The 22,902-nt window shown below is 45.9% G+C and overlaps 1 protein-coding gene and 1 long non-coding RNA gene across 2 annotated transcripts in view; one reads left to right on the top strand and one right to left on the bottom strand.

The window, feature by feature from the left end:
• The window catches only part of FOXO1 (forkhead box O1), a 90,393-nt gene extending 70,929 nt beyond the window's left edge, over window positions 1-19,464 (bottom strand). Inside the window, exon 1 of the mRNA XM_055542294.1 lies at window positions 18,330-19,464. Coding sequence (XP_055398269.1) covers window positions 18,330-18,995 — 666 coding nt within the window. The 5' untranslated portion in view covers window positions 18,996-19,464. The remainder of the gene's footprint in view (window positions 1-18,329) is intronic.
• A 251-nt stretch (window positions 19,465-19,715) lies between these two features.
• LOC129624410 (uncharacterized) lies at window positions 19,716-22,596 on the top strand. The gene is made up of 3 exons (XR_008700938.1): window positions 19,716-20,969; window positions 21,325-21,586; window positions 21,871-22,596. It is a non-coding gene; the product is annotated as an uncharacterized LOC129624410 (long non-coding RNA).
• Window positions 22,597-22,902: the final 306 nt, after the last annotated feature.

Raw genomic sequence — 22,902 nt, 5'->3', positions numbered from 1 at the left:
AATGAAGACCCCACACAGCCAAAATTAAAATAAATAAAAAATTTTTAAAAGCTTCCAACAGGCCCACACCGGGATTTCACCCTTGACCCAGCTGTTCCTACCTATCAAACTTTAACTCAAAAAAGTCAGCCTCATCCTTCCTGCCTTCTGTTATGTTCTGCTGCTACTGCTAAGTCACTTCAGTCGTGTCCGACTCTGTGCAACCCCAGAGACGGCAGCCCACCAGGCTCCCCCGTCCCTGGGACTCTCCAGGCAAGAACACTGGAGTGGGTTGCCATTTCCTTCTCCAATGCATGAAAGTGAAATGTGAAAGGGAAGTTGCTCAGTCGTACCCGACTCTTAGCGACCCTATGGACTGCAGCCTACCAGGCTCCTCCATCCATGGGATTTTCAGGGCAAGAGTACTGGAGTGGGGTGCCATTGCCTTCTCCGTCTGTTATGTTCTGCTGCTGCTGCTGCTGCTGCTAAGTCGCTTCAGTCGTGTCCGACTCTGTGCGACCCCATAGATGGCAGCCCACCAGGCTCCTCTGTCTCTGGGATTCTCCAGGCAAGAACACTGGAGTGGGTTGCCATTTCCTTCTCCAATGCATGAAAGTGAAAAGTGAAAGTGAAGTCGCTCAGTCGTGTCCAACTCTTTGCGACCCCATGGACTGCAGCACACCAGGCTTCCCTGTCCTTCACTATCTCCCAGAGTTTGGTCAGACTCATGTCCACTGAGTCCGTGGTGCCATCCATCCATCTCGTCCTCTGTTTATTAAGTGTGCAACAGCATTACGTCTCAGAAAATACATACATACCTTCGTTTAAGAATGCTAACCGTCATCTGAGCCTTCAGTGAGTTGTAATCTGTTTGCAATAGTAATATCAGAGATCACTGATCACCATAACAAACACAATAATGAATACTTTGTAATATTGCAATAATTTTTTGCAATAATTGCCAAAATGTGACAGAGACACAAAGGGAGCAAATGCTGTTGGGAAAATGCCATCAAGAAACTTCCTCAACACATGGTTACCACAAACTTTCAATTTGTTTTTGTCTTTAAAAAAAAAAAAAGCAGTATCAGCAAAACGCAATAAAGAGAAGGGCAATGAAATGAGTTAAGGCTGATCTTAGAATTTTTTCCTTCCTCTCCTCAATCTGAAAAATCTCTCCAGATAAAACAGATAAGAGAACAAAGGAGACGGTAACCTTTGTCTTATGTAGCAACCCCAAGCTCTTAGCCTTCACAACAATCCCAGGATATAGTACTCTTATTTTACAGATGAGGAAACCTATACCTAATGTTAACCTGCCCAAAGTTCTGCTAAGTTCAACAAGCCTGAATGGATCTGGTGACAATATTCCAGGTTCTAAACGCTACTGCTATTGCTTCTCAGCCTTTTGGCTAAGATCAAGTGCAAACGTTACTGTTCCAAGGGGTACTTTTACTTAGGTAAAGAGAAATTCCATTACCTAAATAAAATAAATATTAATAACCTCCTATAACAGCCCATACTAAATTAAATGGCACAAATCCTGTCCATCTATTAGGAACTACTTGCTCAGGATAAACCTAACATGTTACCACTTCACACAAAAGCAGATGGGAGAAATAATTGCTGTGGGTTGATGCCATTTTTCAAGGCTGTATGGGAAAGGTAGGGAGGAATGAACATCATTTGGAAGGAGGATCTGAAATTAAGCGGTATCTATCCCTGAAGCACGGCTACCATTTCCTCCAAACCACGATCCTCTGGCCAAGCAGCTCCCAACGCAGAGAACTTTCTCTCAACAAGGGGCATCCTAGAGTTATACAGACCAACTGATGACCTAGTAAGGTCCCAGCCTTGGAATGGAAACAGGGCCAACTGGTAAAGAAGGCTGACCAGAACCTTATTAAAGTTTGGGTGACAGGTCAGGTAAGAATTTGCCTCATATCCTTGTCCCTTAAATGAGGGCTCAATTGCCTTCCTGAAGCGTAAGCTCGGCCCAAACACAAGTCTTTTCTGTCCAAATGGGTCAGTTTTTGTTCTCTGTTTACCCCAGAGCATCACCAGGCCAAGTCCATCACTCCCCGTGCAGGAAGCCCTCTTCCTCCTAAGCCGTGTGCAGATGGAGTAACAGAGCCCACAGAACACCCCAGCACCCACCAGGCCATCTGGTGAGGAAAATACGGGCCAAAAACTCCTTTCTGGCACACTGAGAACCATGATTGGGTCACTGGGTCACTTCTCCAAACCCTTCATTAATCATCACCACAAATGCATGCCTTTCCCTCCTCAGAGGAGCAGAAAGCTCACTACCCCAAAGGCATACTATACCAAACAGTCTAGTCAACTAACTGAACAAGCCAGCAACATTTTGGTCTTAGGATTGTCACTGTGTGTATTAACTGTTTGGATGCTGAAAATTAACTGATCACCTTATCCATTAATTTTATCTTATTTCCAACTTTAAGTCCTAGTTTTCCTCCAAGATCCCAGACAATCATTCTCTCTGATACAGCAAAGTGAAGTGGTTAAGAGTCTGAGATCTACAATAAAAACCCACCAGCATCTCGCTTCTCTCACTTACTGTCTGACACTGGGCTGTTTATGCCTCAGGTTCCTCATCTAAAAAATAGGAACAGTCAATTTTTATAAATTATCTTTGTTCAACACTTGGTATTGTCATATTTACAGTGTTTGCCAATATGTAGGGTTTTAAATAGTATATTACAGTTTTAATTAGTAGTTTTCTGGTTACTGATGAACTGGGTCATCTTTTAAGGTACTAATTGGTCATCTGCTTTTCTCTCTCATATAAATTGCCTATTCATATCCAGTGTTTATTTTGGGGAAGCGTTGTTTGATATTTTCTTATTGATTTGTGGGAGCATTTTTAATATTCTGGAGAATAATCCAATATTCCTTTTATTACATGCTGCTGCTACTGCTAAGTCGCTTCAGTCGTGTCCGACTCTGTGCGACCCCATAGACAGCAGCCCACCAGGCTCCTCCATCCATGGGATTTTCCAGGCAAGAGTACTGGAGTGGGGTGCCATTGCCAGAATACTTCAGTTCTGACATAATAAAATGCATCAATCCTTTGAGAAATGGGGATAGTAATGGTAGCTACTACCTTCTATGTCTATGTGATCGCTTGCCTGAATCTAATATTCTCTCGAGGAGGAGGAGGAGGAGGAGGAGGGATGGAAAATCTCAAACTTCATTTTCATTTCAAAAACCTTAATGCTTCTAATAAAGGCATGTGTTGCTTAAAATTTTAAAAGGTAAAATATAAAGGCAAAAAATAAATTATACATATTTATACAATTTAAATACAACCCACCTGTAGTATCTAGGGATATTTCCTTCCAGACATTTCACACAATTGGAAATTGAAACTGAAAGATATCTCATACAGTTGAACAAGTTTACATACAATTTTACTCTCTGCTTTTTCATACTGCCAGCTATTTTCCTGTACTATCAGAGGTTCGTCCAAAACACAAAACCAGTCTCCAGAACACCCTTATTAAATCTGCTACAGAATTACTAGGAAAGTTTAGGAAAGAAAGGTCTAGCTAGCCATTTTAGCTTTCTTTGGTTCTACTCTGTTTTTTTTTTTTTATCGAAACACATTTTTATATACTCAAGACGTCCAGAAACAAAATATGAAAGCCCCAGGCTCTCAGCTACTCTGAATTTCAAGTCCAAGTATTTCGGCTAATGCCGAAACATGTAATATGGCCTATTAGCCGAAACATGTAATATGGCCTAACTACCTAGCTCCCTGCTCTGAGCACCTCAAAGTGCCCTCCAAGTACTCCCAGTGTTATCATTAGCCCCATTTTACAGATAAAGAAGCTAATACAGCAGAAATGTGACTTGTCTAAATATGAATTATCTGTTTACCCATCTAGAAACAAAACCTGGGACCTCCTCTAACAGTCACTGAAAAATCACAGATCTGGACTAGGCTCATGAGGGCATTAGGAAAAGCAAATGCCAGAGGGAATTCTGATGGCTCTGTAGTGACCTTCAACACCGAGTCTCAAACACCTTGATGGTCTATGGGCATCCTCCCAGGGGTGTAAGAAGAGATTCTAAGTGTGTTGGCACTGGCCAGCCAATTATTCCCAACAACCCGTGATTAAAACAGGACAAATGTTCCTCTCCTGCCTCAGCTCATCCCAGGTGGAGCCAGGTAAGCGAAGCCTCCAGGTGGACTGACAAGGAGTGGGGACTCTACCGTTTTGAACAGAAAGGGCAAAGGTACTGACTGGGAGGACCAGGGAAAAGGCAGTGATAAGAGTGAGCATCAAATCCAAAGGACACAGAGACGCACCCGTGATGTAAGAATGTCTGCATGCATACAGTATTGGCTCAGGAGCTTAAGTGATTTATAGGAGCTTCACTGCCTTAGAATTAGAGATCTCAACTCCATAAAGCCTGGTTTGCCTGGGTCAAATCTCTGCAATTAACAGGGGCAGCATTCTCTCTCCTCATTAAAAAAACAAAAACCACACAACCCTGAGATTTTAACTGCTTTTACTAATTGTAGAGACTTCTCCAGTCTGCAGTCTCATATTCTCTAGGCCCGAAGCTGAAATTTAAAACTTCAGAATGTGAAATCAACCAACACTACCCATCTCAAAAATCAATCATTTCCACATTTAACACAGATGGAGCAGGAAGGTTACAGAATTCGCTAAGCCAGAGTCTGGCTAGAGACAAAGTTCAACATTCACCACTGAAAAGCAAGAGGACTCACTGGAGCTCAGTAAAAACAGCTGATGACAGTACACGCCTGGCACAACGCTGATGCGGCTAGGATTACTCATCCTGCACTTTGGTGTGGGTCTCCCTTCCAAAAGGCAAACACAGGTTAACTACACCTCACGGAATGGGATGAATGCGGCAGTGCAGAAAGTCACATCTACACGTTCAGACTATCCCACGTCCAAAAACGTTCTTTCCTTCCCGTCCCCTGACTACTTATCAGTACAAACTGTAGTTTAAAAAAAAAAAAACAAACCAAGACAGGCAGACTAACAAGTTTTTAGCATAAAAGGCTAAAAAATACACTGAGTTGCTTCCATTAAGTTTATTCCCCTCAGTTACTCGCCTCCTTGCAGATCTCCTCTTCACAGATCTGGCTTAAGGTAGGGCTCCTACTTCCTTCATTTGAGACACAGGACCACCGTCCTCCAAACCCTGATGAGAACCCAACGCAGGCCTCCCAGCCCTGTTCCCTTACCTCTCTTCTATGTCAACAGGAGACACAGCATCCGAAAGTTAGCACGGGCTTTCTCTCAAGCCACCCGACCAGAAGTGTGCTGTCCTTGGACAAGGGCACCGCCAGCCCCGCCGTGTATTATACTGGTCATTCCCCGTCCACAGACAACTGGGTTTGGGGTTCGATGTTTTGACAATGTGTACAAATCATTAAGTCCTTGGAAGTGTTTATTAAGGAGTTGGGAATGGTCAACTGGGAAAATAATTATGGGAACTGGCTTCAGGTACATGAAGGGGAAATAAAGTAAGCTGATTAAACGAAGGTCCCAAGTCCAGACCCAGGAGCAAACCAGGGGCAAGGAGGAGGGGAATTATACATCAACATAGAGGCTCAATACAGAAATAACCTTTTAAGCAGGCTGGGTGGTAGGGATTCTCAAAATCTCCAAGTGGCCAACCAGAGGCTCACACACCAAGCAGCGCTTTTAAAATGTATTCAACTAATAACTTCATGATTCCTCATACCTTCTCTTACACAAAGCTCAGTACACTTTAAAGGCCTTGAGCCAAAAGTCAAGAACGAGGAGATAAACAGGAATGCCAGCTCTTTAAGGTAACCTCTATACAGACAACCTCCTTGTTGTCTGTTTCAGACACAAATCTCCTTGTAAATACTTCTGAATGGGATCAGATCTATCAATGATTTAGGGACCATTTCCAACGGCAGTCGTAAATACAATCAGGTTGCTGGAACCAGCAATAAACTTTAAAGAAAGGTCTCACCTAATAAGCTGGAAAAATGTATTCAAAACAAATAAATGAGGGGGCTGAAATGGGAAGGAAAGCAAAGAGGCGATAAAAAGAATGGGGGGTGGTGATGATCAAAAGCAGCACTATTTTAAAATACAAGCATGTGGATGTGTGCCCTCAAAAAGCTCAGAAGGCTGCACGAGGCATTCTTCATTTAGTGCATAACTGAAAACAAAATACAGTCCCCACATCGTACACTGTTAACTAACCTACCCTGGGTATTGACCTCAGATGGGGAATGAGAAAATTAAATGGCAGGCCTGCTGGTGGGTTATTGGGAGGTAGGGATACATTACGATTTTCTGTTTAAAGTGCTTACAAGCAAAAGGTGACTTTTAAAAAGAAAATACTGTAAAACTCTGACTTCAACAGTTTCTCTCCACTTCATCAAGTTTCAGATGCTAAATTTCAGATGCTAAATGTCAGACTTCATGACAATTCAAAGGGGATAATTTTTGATGTCAGTTTTTACTACATTCAGGAAACATAATCACACATTTAAGCTTTTAGTCAGTAGCAGCCAACACTCCCCTCCTCAGGGAGAGGTGCAAATACGTCTCCCCTTTGCAGTTGATGGCAAACTTAGGGCTGGTAAAGACATCACAAAAAGACAAGCATTTTAGTTCTCTTTGCCATGTGTACATAGATGAAAGAAGAGTTCAAAGACCCTAAAACGTCGAGCTAGTCAAAAACTTAAATCCAGATCAGAGAAAATAAAACTAAATATGAGTATAGTATTTTCTCAGTATTTGGCACTACTTTCGTAGGCTCAGACTCCTAATAATAAGCATGCCAACTGTACCACACCCAGAAGAGAAAACTAATACCCTCTTTGTGCGGTCCAATTTTACTTTTTTCCTGTCTTCCTCCACCTCTGACTGCAAGAGCCAAAATGCGCACTCCCCACAGTATCACAGGAAACAAAGCCAGGGAATTCCATCTAAAGTGAAGGATGTCAAATGGCCAAGCATGCCAAGCAGGATGTCAAAGGTCATGCCTCGTGTTTGACCACACAAAAATACTACTAAATATATTTATAGACTGAATGAGTTACTGTAAATCCAAAAGCTGTAACCTGGTGAAAAAGGGCAGAAGGGACATTAAACTCAAAAGGGTTTAAGCCTACAGGGGGTAGCTGTCCCGGTTGACTTTCAAGTTCATTTGCACAATAAATGTGGTCTGACAAGTCATTATGCTCTTCTCGATGGGCCCCATTCAGGTCTGCAGAAAGGTGGCTGCCGGCTTGTTTCAGGCCTGAGGAACAAGTCAACAGCCCAGGGCAGCAGGGACAGCTCATCAGCAGAGGTGAGCTTGTCTACAAAAGGCAGAGGGAGGACTTGAAACTCTGCTTAATAAAATTCAATGTCATTTTTCTCAGTGAGTCCCTCACACAGTCTCAGCAAGCCACCCAGAAATGAGTTTAATGGGGCACATAATTTAAGGGGTGGGGGGCTGTCTCCATTTCCAATCCCAGGGGTGAATTCACAGAGTTAAGGATCACAAAAACTTTAGTCATGAAAGGAATCCCTCTGTGGTTTAAGTTTTTGTGGTATCCTTCATTACTTCTTCCTCCCAGTACTCTTTTAAGAGTGATTTGAAACACAAATGGAGGTGGGGAGTGTAAATGAGGCATAATTGGCGGCCCTGAGTTGTCAATTGCAGTGCAATCGATCTCAGCTCTAAGACTTCCAGGACTTAATGTGTTTTCCCTTTTCTCTTCTTGGCTTTTACACATAAATACAGGCAGAGGTAACGGGTAGTCTAAGGACACAGCCATGAACAGCTTGTCTTTGATTAAAATGTCCCCATAATTTCATCACAAAAGAAATTAAGCAGGAATTCCTTCTAGGAACACATTCAGCATTTCAAGTGACTCAAGATAGTTTACACTATTCGATGGGAGCACATGGCACAATAATCAGTATTTTTAATTTTTTTCATAGAAATATAATTTAGAAGGCATGCAATCAGAAAGTCTGAAACTGACTTCAAACATGCACCTATTGTTCGTGGAGAAAACACTACTCAGCATAAATATGAGCTGCCTCCATATCAATATCAATATTCCCTCCATTTTATTCTCTATCCCCTACCCTTCAGTGCAAAATAAAGCAATCACACCAAGGAATGCAAGGGCACAGACTTAATATTCAAACTACTCACCAAATGGCTTGTAACTCAACTCAACTGAACAGATTAATTTAATACTGACTAGAGTCAGACACCACAGTGAGAAATTCAGGCTGAAAAGACCATGAAGAAGGGCAGCCTCTGAAAGGCTGGTGACAGGGAGACAAGCCCTCAGGCACAAGGACCCACATAAACACTGAAGCGTGGGCAGAGGAATTCTGGAAGCTTCTGACAATCATGCTTCTAAAATTTTATTTAATAAAGTGACTTCTGCATTTAAAAAAAAATGTTCTTGGTACAATTCATTATCAAAAGTATCAAAATGGCATTTCAAGAAATATAGAGCACTTTAAGGAAACACCTCAAAAATATTGGAATATAATATTATAGGACTACAACAGAGCAGGGGGATCACAGCTGGAGAAATACTCATTATAGAAACAAAAAAAGAGAATGTAAACTGCATCAAAAAAAAAAAAAAATAAATAAACTGCATCAAAATGTGCCTCATTACAGGAATTTCTAAATCTAGAAAATTTATTTCTTTGGTATTAATTTTTTAATTATCCCACGTATTTCAGAAGATAATAAAAACAACAATTAAAAACCATTACAGTGACCCTCTTCTAAAACAGGTCACCAAATACTGTGCTTAACATCAGTGTTCCATCATAACCTGAAAGCCTGCACATTAATGCAAATGCATATAATAAATATAAACCCAGGCCCTACGTTAAGTAATTCTACTCCAGGAATTCTAAAGGGTTCAGGAAATCACTTTGGATAACAAGAGTCGGAGTACAGGAATCTTTCACATTCAGTGCATGCAAATGTCACAATGGGCCACCAAAGAGAAAATTAAATTCCAAAAGGCTGAGGGAGAGAGACCAATACAGTCACACAGATTATAAACTCTCTCAGTCCTGAGGATTCTTTCATATTCATTGCATGTAAATTTCATGACAGCATGCATATCTACCCATCCAGAGAAAAAAGGTTTACATTCAAGTTTAGAGAGGTGCAGCCAGCTACGTTACCGGGTATACAAACAACCTCAACTGATATTTACAAGTTCAGCAAGTTCCCCTTGGCTACCTCCTCCTCCGACCCCTTCAAGGCTGGCCTTGCGGAGCAGACAGGTGATGCAACACCTGCCTTTAAGGTGGCTGGGTGTCTCCAGTATTCAAATCACAGTATTGGCGGGCTGAAGCCTGACAAGGAACCCTCGCTGGTGTGACAAATTGATGATCCTGCAAATTAAACATTATAGAGTAAAGAACATCTCAAATGCACCTATCTCGCTGCAACCCTACACTAAGGAATAACTGCAAAAATTCATGTCAAAATAGGAGTGCGATGAAATCCACTGTCTCAAGAATCTGCCAAAATAAGACCCTCTGGCTAAACCATATGCAAACCATTTCCTTTTACCTTGCTTCCAAACAACCAAACTGTCTGAGGTATGATATATATTTACTTCTATAGACCATTTCCAGATATTTATGTGGTTATTTTATTTTTTTAGCTTTGAAGGGCAGACAATATTAACAAGTCTAGGAATTAACGTAATTGAATTTTTTATCTCTCCAAATTGGACTTGAAATTCAAATGGGTTTCTTTTCAGGCAGACGCTCTTCACTCTTACCCTCAGCATCACTACAAACATACTGCCACCTCATTCTGTGGGCAGGCACTTCTCATTCAGACAAGAGAGGTCTTCCCTCAAGCCACCTACATGGCAGGCTTCTGAGGCATGATATTGGTGGAGGAAAGCGCTTATTTTTTAGTTAAAATAGGAACACTGATATGGGAGGGGGCAGTGCAAAGAGGCAAAGCTAAGTGCCTCCTTCTCCCCTTTCTCCTTCCTTCACTAGGCAGGCCTCTGTCTTGGCTTGAGTCCAAATAAGAGGGGGTTAATCATGCTCCTGGAGAAGGAAATGGCAACCCACTCCAGTTGTTCTTGCCTGGAGAATCCCAGGGACGGCAGAGCCTGGTGGGCTACCATCTCTGGGGTCGCACAGAGTCGGACACGACTGAAGAGAGTTAGCAGCAGCAGCAGCAGCAGCCATCATGCTCTTTGAGACTTTTTTACTGCAGGTACAAAACACAACCTCTGAGGTCCCCTCCCCCTTCCTGAAATCAGGTTCCTTTAGCTACTTTCAAATTTTTAACTCAGCAAACCAATCATGTAGGCCCCTCACTAGCAGTGCAAAGGCAAGCTGTGCAACAACTCAGGGTCACAGCCGCAAACAGAAAAACATTTCTTCTCAAACCCTGACTGTGCGTGCCTGCTTTGCAATGAGTCCTGTCCGACTCTTTGCAATCCTGTGGACTGCAGCACACCAGGCTCCTCTGTCCAGGGATTTCCCAAGCAAGAATACTGGAGTGGGTTGTCATTTCCTACCCCAGGGGATCTTCCCAACCCCGGGATTGAACCCACATCTCCTGCCTTGGCAGGCGGGTTCTTTACCACTGAGCCACCTGATCCTGATTCTTATCAAATCTCTAATTTAATAAAAGGAAAGATTCACAAAACCATGACCCATTTTCTAGATTCAGAAGGAAAGGCAATTGAGAAATAGCCTTCATCAAAATAGCCTTCATTTGACTTCATCAAATGAAGGAAAATAAATGGACACAGGCCACCAGCTGTGGCAACCCTCTTTCTCAGGACAGCTCTGCTTTTAATCAGGTGAGCTGGACAGCATCTCCAAAGCTGTTAAGATCACGGGTCTGTCACTTCAGCCAAACAAAGAACGATGCTACAATTAAGACAAATATCATCTAGGGGAGAAAATTAATCAAGGCAGAAAAAGGCTTTCTTTTTAGGTCAAAGACCAATGCAGAGATTATAGAACCAAGTCACAGTCAAGAAGGTGGCAGCTTGGGCATCTCCATGCATGTGGCCGGCGAGGGTTCGAGAAGAGCAGGACCTGTCGGAGGCAAGAGAACATGCCAGGTCACACACGCCCATGGGCCACGTGCTTTGGAGGTGACATTCTCTTCTCAAAAGACAGTAGTGCCGCCCACAATCACTAAGAATTGAAGAACTCATATGACTTTGTGTCAGCAGGAACGGGCCACCGTGGAAGAAATGACCTGTCAACCCACAGACCTCCGCAATGACTTCTGACTCTGCCCAGAGGGAGATGTTTTACCTCTCTCTCTGTTTATGGAATGAAAAGACCAAAGACCTGCCCAGCAATTTTCACCCTCACTCGATCTACAGAAGTTGAGAGGGGGAATAAAATTAAGACTGACCAATCGTTTCCTAGTTGCTTTTGACTAGATGACCCTGACATCGTTAGCAATCACACAAGAGGGATGACCCGGTGTGCTGTGAAAGCTATTTCATCCAGGTGGATGGTAACTTACTCATTTAACAAAACCTCACAGTGGTGAACTATGTGGTCTATTTTTGCATCACTGTCCTCCTCCCAGCAGCAGGGTATCTTCTGAATAAAGTGCTGTCTGCTACTATAGGTATAAACACACAAGTAAAACAGCTTCCTATGTTTCTTCAACGCCTGTCATTTCTAAAATGGCTAATAAGCTTTAATATATCTGTATGTCTGCCTTTTGACATGCCAAATTTTTTACTATATAAACCTCTTAGTTCACCAAAAGGCTAGTCAGACTCACTCCAAGTATTCTGAATTCTTGCAGTTATGTCTACCTTCCTGACATCAATTTTGGATTTAGTCTATCTAAATTTAACCTCCTCTGGATCTGTTGAAACACCTCCTTATAACCTTCTTCATTCTGTACTTGGGTTAGTGCATAAAGACATAATATAATGAGAAAGTTATTAAGGATATCTAATATTTAGCTAGTATGAGAACTGACATTTAAACTGTAAAGCAACATAACTTTCACTCATAATTGCTGTGGGTTTATTTAAAGACTGCTAACTTCAAGATTTCTCACTAAAAAAAAAAAAAACTAAGAATTACACTCAATCAGCTTTCTTTGAATCACTCTGTCCCCAGGACACTGGGCATGAAAGTTGATTTTAAAGAACAAACCAAGCAAAAAGCTAAACATTTTATAAACCTCTACTAGTCACAGTAAGTTGATTCTGTTCCACGCATTACCAAATTCTGTACATCAGTTTTAAATCAAATGCAGCACATTGTCTTTAAATTGCATTCCACGGGCCTCTATATTTACATGAGAGCATATTTCTGAGAAATTGTATTTAGAAAACTAAAAATGTAAGCCTATTTTCACAATTTCTTATATTACAAAAACAAAGATACAATCTCATAGAAAAAAGTTGGCTTCTATTATTTTCATAATGTATATAAAGTTCAAGTTCAGTCTGACAGTAGGCTCTGCTTCCTATACTTTTCAAACCTTCCCCATGTGCAGCATGTATCCATCTCACAGAGAAACCATGCTTCCCTATTTTCATGCCCTTATGAATGCCAACCCATCATTCCAAAAATAAATTTTAAAAACTAAGATTGATGGGAAGATGGATGTGCCAATGGACAAATATATGATAAAGCAAGCTCAATAAAATGACAGAAGTAGAAACTAGATGGCAGGTAGATGATGTTCAGTAGAGAATATTTTATAATGAAATCTTGGGAGAATAACATTCCATTTTCAAGGTCCACCTCAATGGCCAACCCAGAACTCCACTTTTCTCAAAGGCACTTAACCATGCTACCATGTATCATAATTATTACATGTCACATCTAACCTCCCTACAGGATCCACATCTGAATCATTTTTCTATCAATCAAATGCCTCTAATATAACAACTTACACATAATAATCATTCAAGAGATGGGAAGAAAATACTATGACTACAGACTGAAAATAATCACTGTTCTCTAGCTGTACTACTAATAAAATTATCCTCATGTATTAGATGAGAATAATTGCAGATTTAGCTTTCCAATTTTATTGGGCCTAATACCGAAACTAGCTCACTTTTCTTTCTTTTGGTTACAGCAAAGCTACATGAGGATAGATAGGGGGGATTGCAGGGGAGAGGTGCCCAAATGCCTTCCAAGTGGCAAGAATAACTCAACCTAAGACTCAGCACTTTCAGCACTTAGCCCACAAGTCCATAAACCATAGACAGACTGAGTGGAGTAAACTGGGATGCCAGTGGAAAAAGAAAAAAAGAAGTTGGGTTTTTTTTTTTAAAGGTTGAACCATATGACGTCACCAGTGTACAAATAAGCATTTTCATGTTTGTGTTCTATGTAAGACTACAAGAAAAAAAAAAAGGTATTAATTATCTTCAGAGACTTTCTGTGCCTCTGACTTGAATATTGTTGGTCCTTATTGGTAATTAACAAAAAGGGAGACTCCATCAACACTTGAGTGCATTTGTACACAGAGTATCCACTGAAATAACAGGCCTTTACCCCTCAGACACACCAAAATAAACACTTTCAGGTTCATCTGGTCCTCTCTGGTTCACAACTGAGTAACAATCTACCAACTTCAGACCTCTGTGTGCACGAGGGCAGGTGGGAGACTGGGCAAGTCTTTGCAAACTTTTACTATGAAGGCACACCTTGAACTGCAGAAGCAGGCAGGATCCGCTCCTTGAATGTGGAGCGCAACTGCAAACTCCTCTCCTCTCTTCCATCACCATGGGGCTTACACAGCGTTTCTAAAAGGATCCCAGGAAGCCCCAAAGTTATGGCACACAAAGACCCCCCCCCAAAAAAAAAACCAGCAGAGTCAATTCCTATGATGCCAGGGTACTGGGTCATTTCCAAGGGCAGAGGGTTCCAGAAAAATGCAAACAGTTCAGGCTTTCCAAAGAAATTCCAGGCTAATACAGACAGCTGTTCTTTTAGAAAGTCACCCAGAACTGCAGTTTAGGAGCTTGGATCAAGAGGTTAGAGAACAAGGACAAGCAAAATGTTGGGGCCCTTCCTAGCAGGGGTTCTAAGCAACCAGTGAGTATTCACTTCTCCCTCCCCATTTCATGTGTGTGTGTACGCGTGTGCGTGCATGTGCGTGAGCTCAGTGGCTCAGTCACATCAGACTCTTTGCAACACTATGGACTGTAGCCCGCCCGGCTCCTCTGTCCATGGGATTCTCCAGGCAAGAATACTGGAGTGGGTTGCCATGCCCTCCTCCAGGGGATCTTCCAGATCCAGGGATTGAAGCCACATTTTTTTGCACTGGCAGGCAGATTCTTTGCCACTGCACCAACTGGGAAGCACCCACTTAAGCGATCCCCACGCAGTCCACGATAGCTGGCAATACTTGTGTCCATTGCCAATGCCTTACAATTGCCTTACAGTAACTGGGGGGGTAGAATCTCAACAAACGTTAACATTTTTTCAAGTTTCCATGAGACATGAGAATTAAAAATGCCTTCTTTCTAGTATTCACATGTTTCTCACTTTAAAAAAAAAAGCTGACTATCATTCAAAAATAGAAGCCACCCCTCCTGCCTCATCTCCCCAAGGATTTACCAGAAGACCAAAAGTAAAATAAAAATGAAGCTCTTATGAGGGGCAATTAAGTATTCATATCTGACATCTATTTGGGAACTTCTGAACAAAACATCTCAGCCACAGACATGTTCACATAAGGCCCACATAACTTTCAGCCTATAGCAAATAAGACATCACACTTTGCTGCATTAGCCCCTTTCCCAACTCTCTTTCCTCATGCTCCTTTCCTCAAACACATATATTGAGATTTTCACCTGACGGTAAAACAGGTTTTCTTTAAGGTTAATTTCAATAATCCTCACAGGGTTCTGTCAAATATAATTGTGCAGTAAGAAAGCAGCCATCACATCTGCCATGGAATCTCTGTGGCTAAATTACTCACCTGCAGATTGAAAGCCCTTAGAATAGAACAGATAAGAATTTTTAAACATTACGAGAAAATGCACCATCAGGTCACAGACCAAATTAAAGAAACTTCATTCCAAAATAAAGACTATCTCAGGTAGCTCATAGTAAAACAATTTTAACAACTGTTAGGTCTTACTGTTGAAGTAAGCTATTAACCTATATTAAGTGTTTCAAATAATTTCAAATCAAAAACAAAACACAGAGCCAGAACTCATAATATTACTTCCCAAGCTCTAGAAAACTTTCTGTATGGGAAGAGGAAAAAAAAAAAAAAAACAGATCATAGAAATGAAGTTTCACTATTTACAAATACTGTACATGGTTTAAAAGATCCCGGGTTTTCCAAAAGTCTCAGCTTCCACTTTGTGTGTAGCCTTATGACAGCTCTAAGCAATATTCAAACAAGTATAGAGAAGATTTGGCATACCATTCCTACAAATACAAATGCATATCCCACAAATACAACCAGTCTTTAAGGAATCAGAAGTTTCTGAACTTTTCAACAGCTTTCCAACTATTCTGTCCTATGCAAATCACTTTCAAATTCTCAGGCAGGCCTCAGGAAGTAAAGCACAACAAACTATATTTAATTAAATATTCAATCTAATTCCCTACAGTAAATCACAGGAAATAACTTAGTTCCAAAGCAGCCTCTCCTAAAGCAGTCAAGTTTGGGTTGATCTGCATTTTAGAACTGAATTTTTTTTCAAGCTAAAAGTCATAGTAAAATTTCTCCTTTTTATGAATCTTTAAAACACAGTGAGTCTTTCAGATCTGAGAGTGAAACCTGGTTTTAACAAGTAACTCATTTTTATGAAAACTCCAACAAGAAGACGAGTTATGAGTTAGAAAACACTTCAGGTTGTTTCTTTTCTTCTTAAAATACTCTTTTACTCAAAGTGAAAATGCACTTGCTGTAATCTGACTTGCACCAACTGACTGATACACCTGAAACATTTCCTCACTTGAGAATGGCAGCCTGCTCCCTCCCAAAGCCCACGAGGTTTCTACTCGGAGCTGCAACTGCTGGGAGCTGCCACTGGGCCTCTAATTCTAGACCAATACTTCTTACTAACATTTAACAGATCTTCCAGCTCTAAGCAGTACTTTTAAATTATAATTGCATTTGGGGAACAAAATTAAAACAAGTAAGAACCTAATATAAATGACTGGAGGGGTTGATTTTAGCCTTAGAATCTTTTATTTTTAAAGCACTTATAAAAAAAAAAAAACTAAAAACATTTAAGTTATCTTCCTAGTTTAAGAATGTCTTGACTTAAGGCCATATGAGAGGCGAAACTAAAGATAATTCCCAAACTTTGCCTTCCCCTATCTTCAAAGAAAGGCACTCCAACAAGCTGAAGTAGGCTGTATCCATTTCCAAGGACATGCAAAAACGGTGTTAAGTACATACTGTACTCTGATTAAAAAAGGGGGGGGGGGGCGTTTAATGGCAAATGCTTTATAAGAGCTCAAGTAGAATTGATAAATAAGTCAAGCACTTAAATTCAAATGTTAAAGTAAAACTGAATTTGGCAGACATCCTCTAACTTAAAAGAACATACACCGCGCGTAAAGTAGAGAGGCTCTTTTTACCTTTTAGAAGCACTTGGTAAAATTGCATGTAATGCCTAGTAATGAATGAGATTATATGTGAGGCTTTTAGTCTAAAAAACACTTCGGAAGAAATAAGATCCTGGCTCCTTCTCCACGAGTTTCAATACGATGTGATCAACTTAACCTTTCCTACACACATTAACCACTCGGATGACACTGTATGTAAAACCACCTTGGTGTAACAAGTGGGCAGCAAAGAAAAATACTACGCTGTACAGTCCAGATGAGGAGGGAGGAAGGAATCGAGATCAACTACAAAACCTTCACATCCATTCTTTCACCTGTGACACTGAGAAACTGCCAGATTCTGGAAGCCGCAGGGCGGACGGAAGGCCGGTCAGCCTCCCTGAGCCCGCCCTCCTGAGCATCCCAGGGCCTTCTCCACCTCTCGGTAGGGATGAACCTGCCCCCTCCTGGGTCTCTCCTGGTGGGTCTCTGTCTTTCTCTCTCTCCAGAAAGGCAAAAAAGGCCAGAGGCACTTCATCTACAGGGTCTCCATCGAGGCAGGAGGTCCCTCCGGTTCCCTAGATTCGAACCTCCACTCCAACTCCCCCAAAACACTGGTCTAGAAGCCCTCTGCCTTGCCTCTCGGATCTGCACCTCCGCGCTAAGACGGAAAAGCAACAGAGGACACATGTTCCAGCCCCGGTCATCCAGGCGAGCCTCTCTGTGCCTAATTAAAGGCCTTGAACCTAGGGCAAGGCCAAGTTTGCGGGGCACTTCCTGCCGCGGAGAAGCGCTGGCCTCGCCGCCCCGCGGCCCGGGCTCGGCAGCGCGCGCGGCCAGAACGCGCTGGCCCTTTAAAGGCGCAAGCTTCCTGCGCCCGCGGCCCCTCCCTAGCCGTCGCTAGCTCCCGCCCCCGCCGAGGGTCACACTTGAACTTTAGCTCGCCCCGCGCGGCCGGGCGCCGGCGCTTCGCCGGCGGTGGCCGCCCCTTCGCACGTGTCGGAGGCGCTACCTCTGGCTGGGCGCGCCCGGCCCCCGGCACTCGAGGCCACTTCGAAACCCAATCAAAACAAAACAAAATGCACGCTGGCCTCCCAAAACGGCGCGTTCGGCCCCGCGGGCCTCCCGGCTGGCGCCCTGCCGGTACCCTCCACCTGCAGCTCCTTTCTCGGGCGGCGGGGCTCCGAGGCCCCCATCGCCGCGCCCTCCTCCGCCCCGCGCGGCGGAAACGGCTCCGCGGGGCGTCCTGGGGCTTAGGGGTGGGGAACGCGCGCCGCGTGGGCGGCGGAGAGCCGCCCTCACCCCCGATGTCCTGAGGGACTGGGGGAGGGGGGTCAATATGAGCAGCGGCTGGAGTCCGCGCGAGCCGAGGAGGAGCAGTTCCCAATGAACCCCCCGCCCCACCTCTCTTTCACGGGCGAACTTTTCTGGCCGCTCGGAGGTCCACTTCTTGCAGTCCTTCTTCTCACCCCCTCTGGTCCCAGCAAGCCCCTTCCCTGTCCGGCTCCAACTCTCACTAGAGCGGGCGCAAACACACTCATTCCTGCCCCCGCCCCTCGACGGGTCCCGGGCAAGCCCACGACCCACCTCTGCCACTCTCGCCTTCACCCTGCACGCGCTGCCCGCGTGCCTTGCACTTTCAGGCCGAGCGAACTTGTACCGGCGGGCCCCCGCCCCCCGTCCTCCTCCTCTGCCCGGCCGCGACCTCAGGCGGAGGCCGGCTCCCCCCGACACCTATCCACTCCTCCCGCTCCGGCCGTGCGCCCGGAGGCCGCTCACCTTCCAGCCCGCCGAGCTGTTGCTGTCGCCCTTATCCTTGAAGTAGGGCACGCTCTTGACCATCCACTCGTAGATCTGCGACAGCGTGAGTCGCTTCTCGGCCGAGCTCTCGATGGCCTTGGTGATGAGGTCGGCGTAGGACAGGTTGCCCCACGCGTTGCGGCGGGACGAGCTGCTCTTGCGCGGCTGCCCCGCGAGCGGCCCGCCGGCGGAGGCGGCGGCCGCGGCGGGAGGCACAGGCGGGTGCTGCGACAGCGGGCCGGGCGGCGGGGGCTGCGGCGGCGCCGGGTGCAGGCAGCCCGCCTCCGGGCCCTGGAAGTCGCCGCACAGCCCCCCGGTGGCGGCAGCTGCGGCTGCCGCCGCCGCCGCCACAGCCGCCGCCGCCGCGGCCGCCGCCACGGAGCCGGGCGCCTGCTGGAAGTCCCCGCTCTCCTCCAGCAGGCTCAGGTTGCTCATGAAGTCGGCGTTGACAGCGGCCGCCGAGGCCGAGGGCAGGCCCGCGGCGCCGTCGGGGTTCGCCGCCGCGCTGCCCGACGGCGCCGGGCTGGAGGTGGCCGAGTTGGACTGGCTAAACTCCGGCCGGGGCAGCGGCCAGGTGCACGAGCGCGGCCGGGGCAGCGGCTCGAAGTCCGGGTCGATCTCCACCACCTGAGGCGCTTCGGCCATGGTGACCCCCCAACCCTTCCCCCAGCCGCGGGACTTGCCCAGAAGTGAGAAAAGCGCAGCACCGGGCGGGGGGGGGGGGGGGGGGCGCCGAGAGGAGAGAGGGCGCCGAGAGCCTGTCCGAGATCTGCGGGAAGGGGTGAGGTCGGTGCAGCGAGCGGACGGAAACCGGGAGGGAGGCGCGGCGGCGGCGGAGTGGAAGCGCGAGCCCAGAACTTAACTTCACGGCTCCGTCCGCATCTAGGCGCCTCCGGGTCCGCTGCACTGACGGGACGGCAGGCCAGAGTCGTCGGGGCCCCGACAGCGCTGGCGTCGCGCTCCCCGCCGAACGAAGGACGGACGGACGGACGCCGCGGGCCGCTCGCTCTCCCCAGGCGGGCGCGACCGCGGCGCTGCTGCCTGTTGAATGCGGCGGCGGCGGCAGCAGCTGCAGCGACTACGCGGCCGCCCCGACTTACGGGATCTGCCGCCGCCCCCCGCCGGCGGCGGCGGCGGCGCGCGCGCCGGCCCGCCCCTGACGGACGGCCCCTGTGACCAATGAGAGCGCGGCAGCGCCGCCTGGGCCGCCAATGGGCGCTGGCCTGGGCGGGGCTCGGTTTTCCACGGGGAGGCGGCAGTGGGTTGGTGGGGGGTAGTGGGGTGTTTTTCTATTTGACATGCACACTCTCTCCCTCGCTCACTCGCTCTGTTTTTTTTTTTTGGTTTTTTTTTTTTTTGGCTCTCTGTTATTATTTTCTGGTAATTCTCGAGTGTTTCTGTGAGTCTTTCGCCCTCTCAGTGTTTTGATTGCTAGGAGGCAAACCAACGTGGAGGCGGCGGCGACACTTTGTTTACTACTGAGGAGCCCAGCCGAGTACTCGGGAAGCCCGAGTGGAACGAGCCGCCCGCTTCGCCTCGACCTGCGCTCGGGAGCCCGAAGCTGGGCCGGGCGGGGGCCGGGGACGCTCGACGCTCAGGGGGCCGCCGGGTGGGTGGGTGCGTGGGCGGGCGGAGGCGGCCTCGTCGGAGTTCTGCTCACTCGCCCCTTCTCAACTCCGCCCACGATTTCTCTGCAGAGAAACGTGGGCAAGTCGGTGGGTTTTGTTTTTGTTTGGTTTAGTTGGGTTTGTTTTTTTTTTTCCTTCCCCTGCGATGTATCGAGTTCTCCGGCCCCGGGCGCGGGCCGCACACACGCTTGTCCCCACCCCCGCGCGGGGCCGGGGCTCTGACTGCCGAGTTGGCGCGGAGGACCCAGCCGCCGCAGCAGCGCCGGGAACCCACCTATCCGCACCCGCGAGCTGAGCCTCGGGGGTCGGTGTATAGTGGGGGGGTTGGGGGTGTGGGGCGCCGTTGGCCAGCCGAGCCGCCCCGAGCCGGGTTCACTCCGTTCTTGACCTAAGACTAGAAATGAGAGAAGGGGGCTCGGCGCCGGCCGAAGACGGTTGCTCATGCGCACGCACCCTCAGACCCGAAGGCAGCCTCAACCCTCGTGCCCTCCGTGGGAACCTGTTCCCCTGGCGGGAACCTCAGACTGTCCACTGAGTCAGTCCGGGAGGACGGGGAAGGCGGGGTCAGAGGAGAGCACTTAGGGAGAGCCTTGTCACTTTATTACTTACTTACACTAAGTTCGATTGTTTGCTTGTCATTGCTTTGCTATTTAGAATGCAAGTGCTGAGATGTTGAGAGGTGAAAACCTAACGGGGGACAGAACCAAAGGCTTGGGGCGCAGCCCTGCCTCACTCACTCCCAGGTGTTGCTTTAGGCTGCTTGTCCCGCGTGTCAATCACTGCCCCCTCCCATCCCACCCCACCTCGCTCCATCTGGGCTCTAGGTCCAGGCTGTCCTGCCAAGATCAGTGGGGGCCAAAGGAAGACAATGGCCCTTGTGTCTCAGGGAGCAGAAGAAATACTAGTCAAGTTTTGTTTTGCTTTTTTTAGAAGGAATATGGAAGGCATTTCCTTTCAGAGAGATGGGATCACTGAAGATGTAAGGCTGACGGTAGAGTTTTAAATATCTTTGTCCAAAATGACAGCTTTCAATCCATCACCACCACCACCCCACCCCCCGGCAAAAAAAAAAAAAAAAAAAACTATGACAGTTCTTCAGTTGAAAAAGTGGCATCTAAAGCAAAGGAGGCCTATTTTAGAAAAGTTTGAAAAGACTTAGAGAAAGATTTGGTCCTCGTTGACATTCTCACCCGTCCAAACTCAGATTTCTTCATAATCCGATTATCACAACAGCTTCCTACTGATACTGGGGGTGGCTGGGGGTCGTGAGCCTGATGGATTGAAAATAGGTTTGGCTCCCTCCCCACCCCCCCACCCCCTCCTGTGGTCTCTGCGTTTACTATCAGATTGAGACTGTTCCGGCCTCCTCAGCCAGCCGCTAGAGGACCTCAGTAACCCAGATGATGAGCCGAAAGGAAGTGGTAGTGTACAACCGGGGCTACCCTCTACCTTTCCGACTACGCTTTATACAGGCAGCCCCCATTCAGACGGCCGCACCCTACAGATAGGCGGTGCCCAAGTGGATCATGCCTGGCAAAGGAAGCCAACTGCAAATTTGGCCTTGCCTTCATTTCAATTCCGGTTTTTCAGGACCTCAATTGGAGGAAGGTATTTGGTTAAGGGAGTTTTCTTACAGACTTTCTCCCCAGATCCTTGAAATCTTCTGAGCTATCATGCCCAATTGTTTCTATAAATGACAAATTCGCTTTTCTTTGGTCTTTCCTGAGTACCTACAGCACCAATGTCCCTGCCACATGGTTACAAAAAATTAAAAATATATATTTATAGCTGCCTACCATACCATTGTATGTATCAGTTTACTCACCCTTGCTGGAGGACGTTTCGCTTGTTTCTACTCTTGAGGGATCACAAACTGTTCTGTAATCTCATAGAACTAAGAGATTTTGCATATGTGCAAGTACATCCACAGGAGGAATGTCCAGAAAGATCACTGGGGTCAGCAGTCAAGTGCATTTGTAATTCTGAGACACTGCCAAATTGCCCTCCATTATGGGTGTATCAAGATGAACTTTCTTTTCAGCTAGACCTAGAGGATGTTAAAGTTGGAAGAAAATCTGGAGATCATCCTAGAGGTGAGGCACCAGGCAATGAACTGAGACACAGCAAAGTGAACTGATTTGCCCAAGTTCACATAAGTAACAGTGATGCTGTCAGGGTTAGAGCTTCAATTTCCTGCTTTCCCATCAATAATCTCAATACACAGAAAATTATAAATACTACATAATACCAATGTGGGCTTCCCTGGTGGTTCAGACAGTAAAGAATCCGCCTGCAATGCGGGAGACCTGGGTTGGATCCCTAGGGTTGGGAAGATCCCCTGGAGGAGGGCATGGCAACCCACTCCAGCATTCCTGCCTAGAGAGTCCCACGAACAGAGGAGCCTGGTGGGCTACAGTCCATGGGGTCGCAAAGAGTTGGACACGACTGAACAACTGAGCACAGCTCAATCCCAAGGTATCGATAATCAGAATAAAACTTTGTGGTATATTTCTCAGTCAATCCCATAGGTTTTAGTAATTTTACTTCAATGAAATTACTGAGCTAGAAGTTTTGATTTAAAAGATTTTTTAAAAGCAGACACACAAAAAAAATGATAGTGATAGTAAGATAAAAAGATTACAAAAGGAGTTTTGTGGGGTTTTGGGTTTTTTTTTAGTCAAAACATGTAAATGTTTTCTTTGAAGGATGGCAAAGGATTTAGGTTGGCACTAGTTCTTCTTAAGAGAAAAAGGTTTATTTATTTTCTCCTTCAGGTTTTTTTTTTATGGTAGCTGTTTGTTTTGAAGGCTTTTTCTAATGATTCTCACTTCTTAATAAGTAAGTGGGAATCATTATCATTGGTGCGTGTGGCCAAACTGGGAAGAAAAACAGTTCATGTCAGGTAAGGACAATTAAGATGAAAA

The sequence above is a fragment of the Bubalus kerabau genome, chromosome 12, assembly GCF_029407905.1.
Source record: "Bubalus kerabau isolate K-KA32 ecotype Philippines breed swamp buffalo chromosome 12, PCC_UOA_SB_1v2, whole genome shotgun sequence".
Lineage (NCBI taxonomy): Eukaryota > Metazoa > Chordata > Mammalia > Artiodactyla > Bovidae > Bubalus > Bubalus kerabau.
The sequence above is the reverse complement of the archived record's forward strand: the minus strand, read 5'-3'. Positions and strand labels throughout refer to the sequence as shown.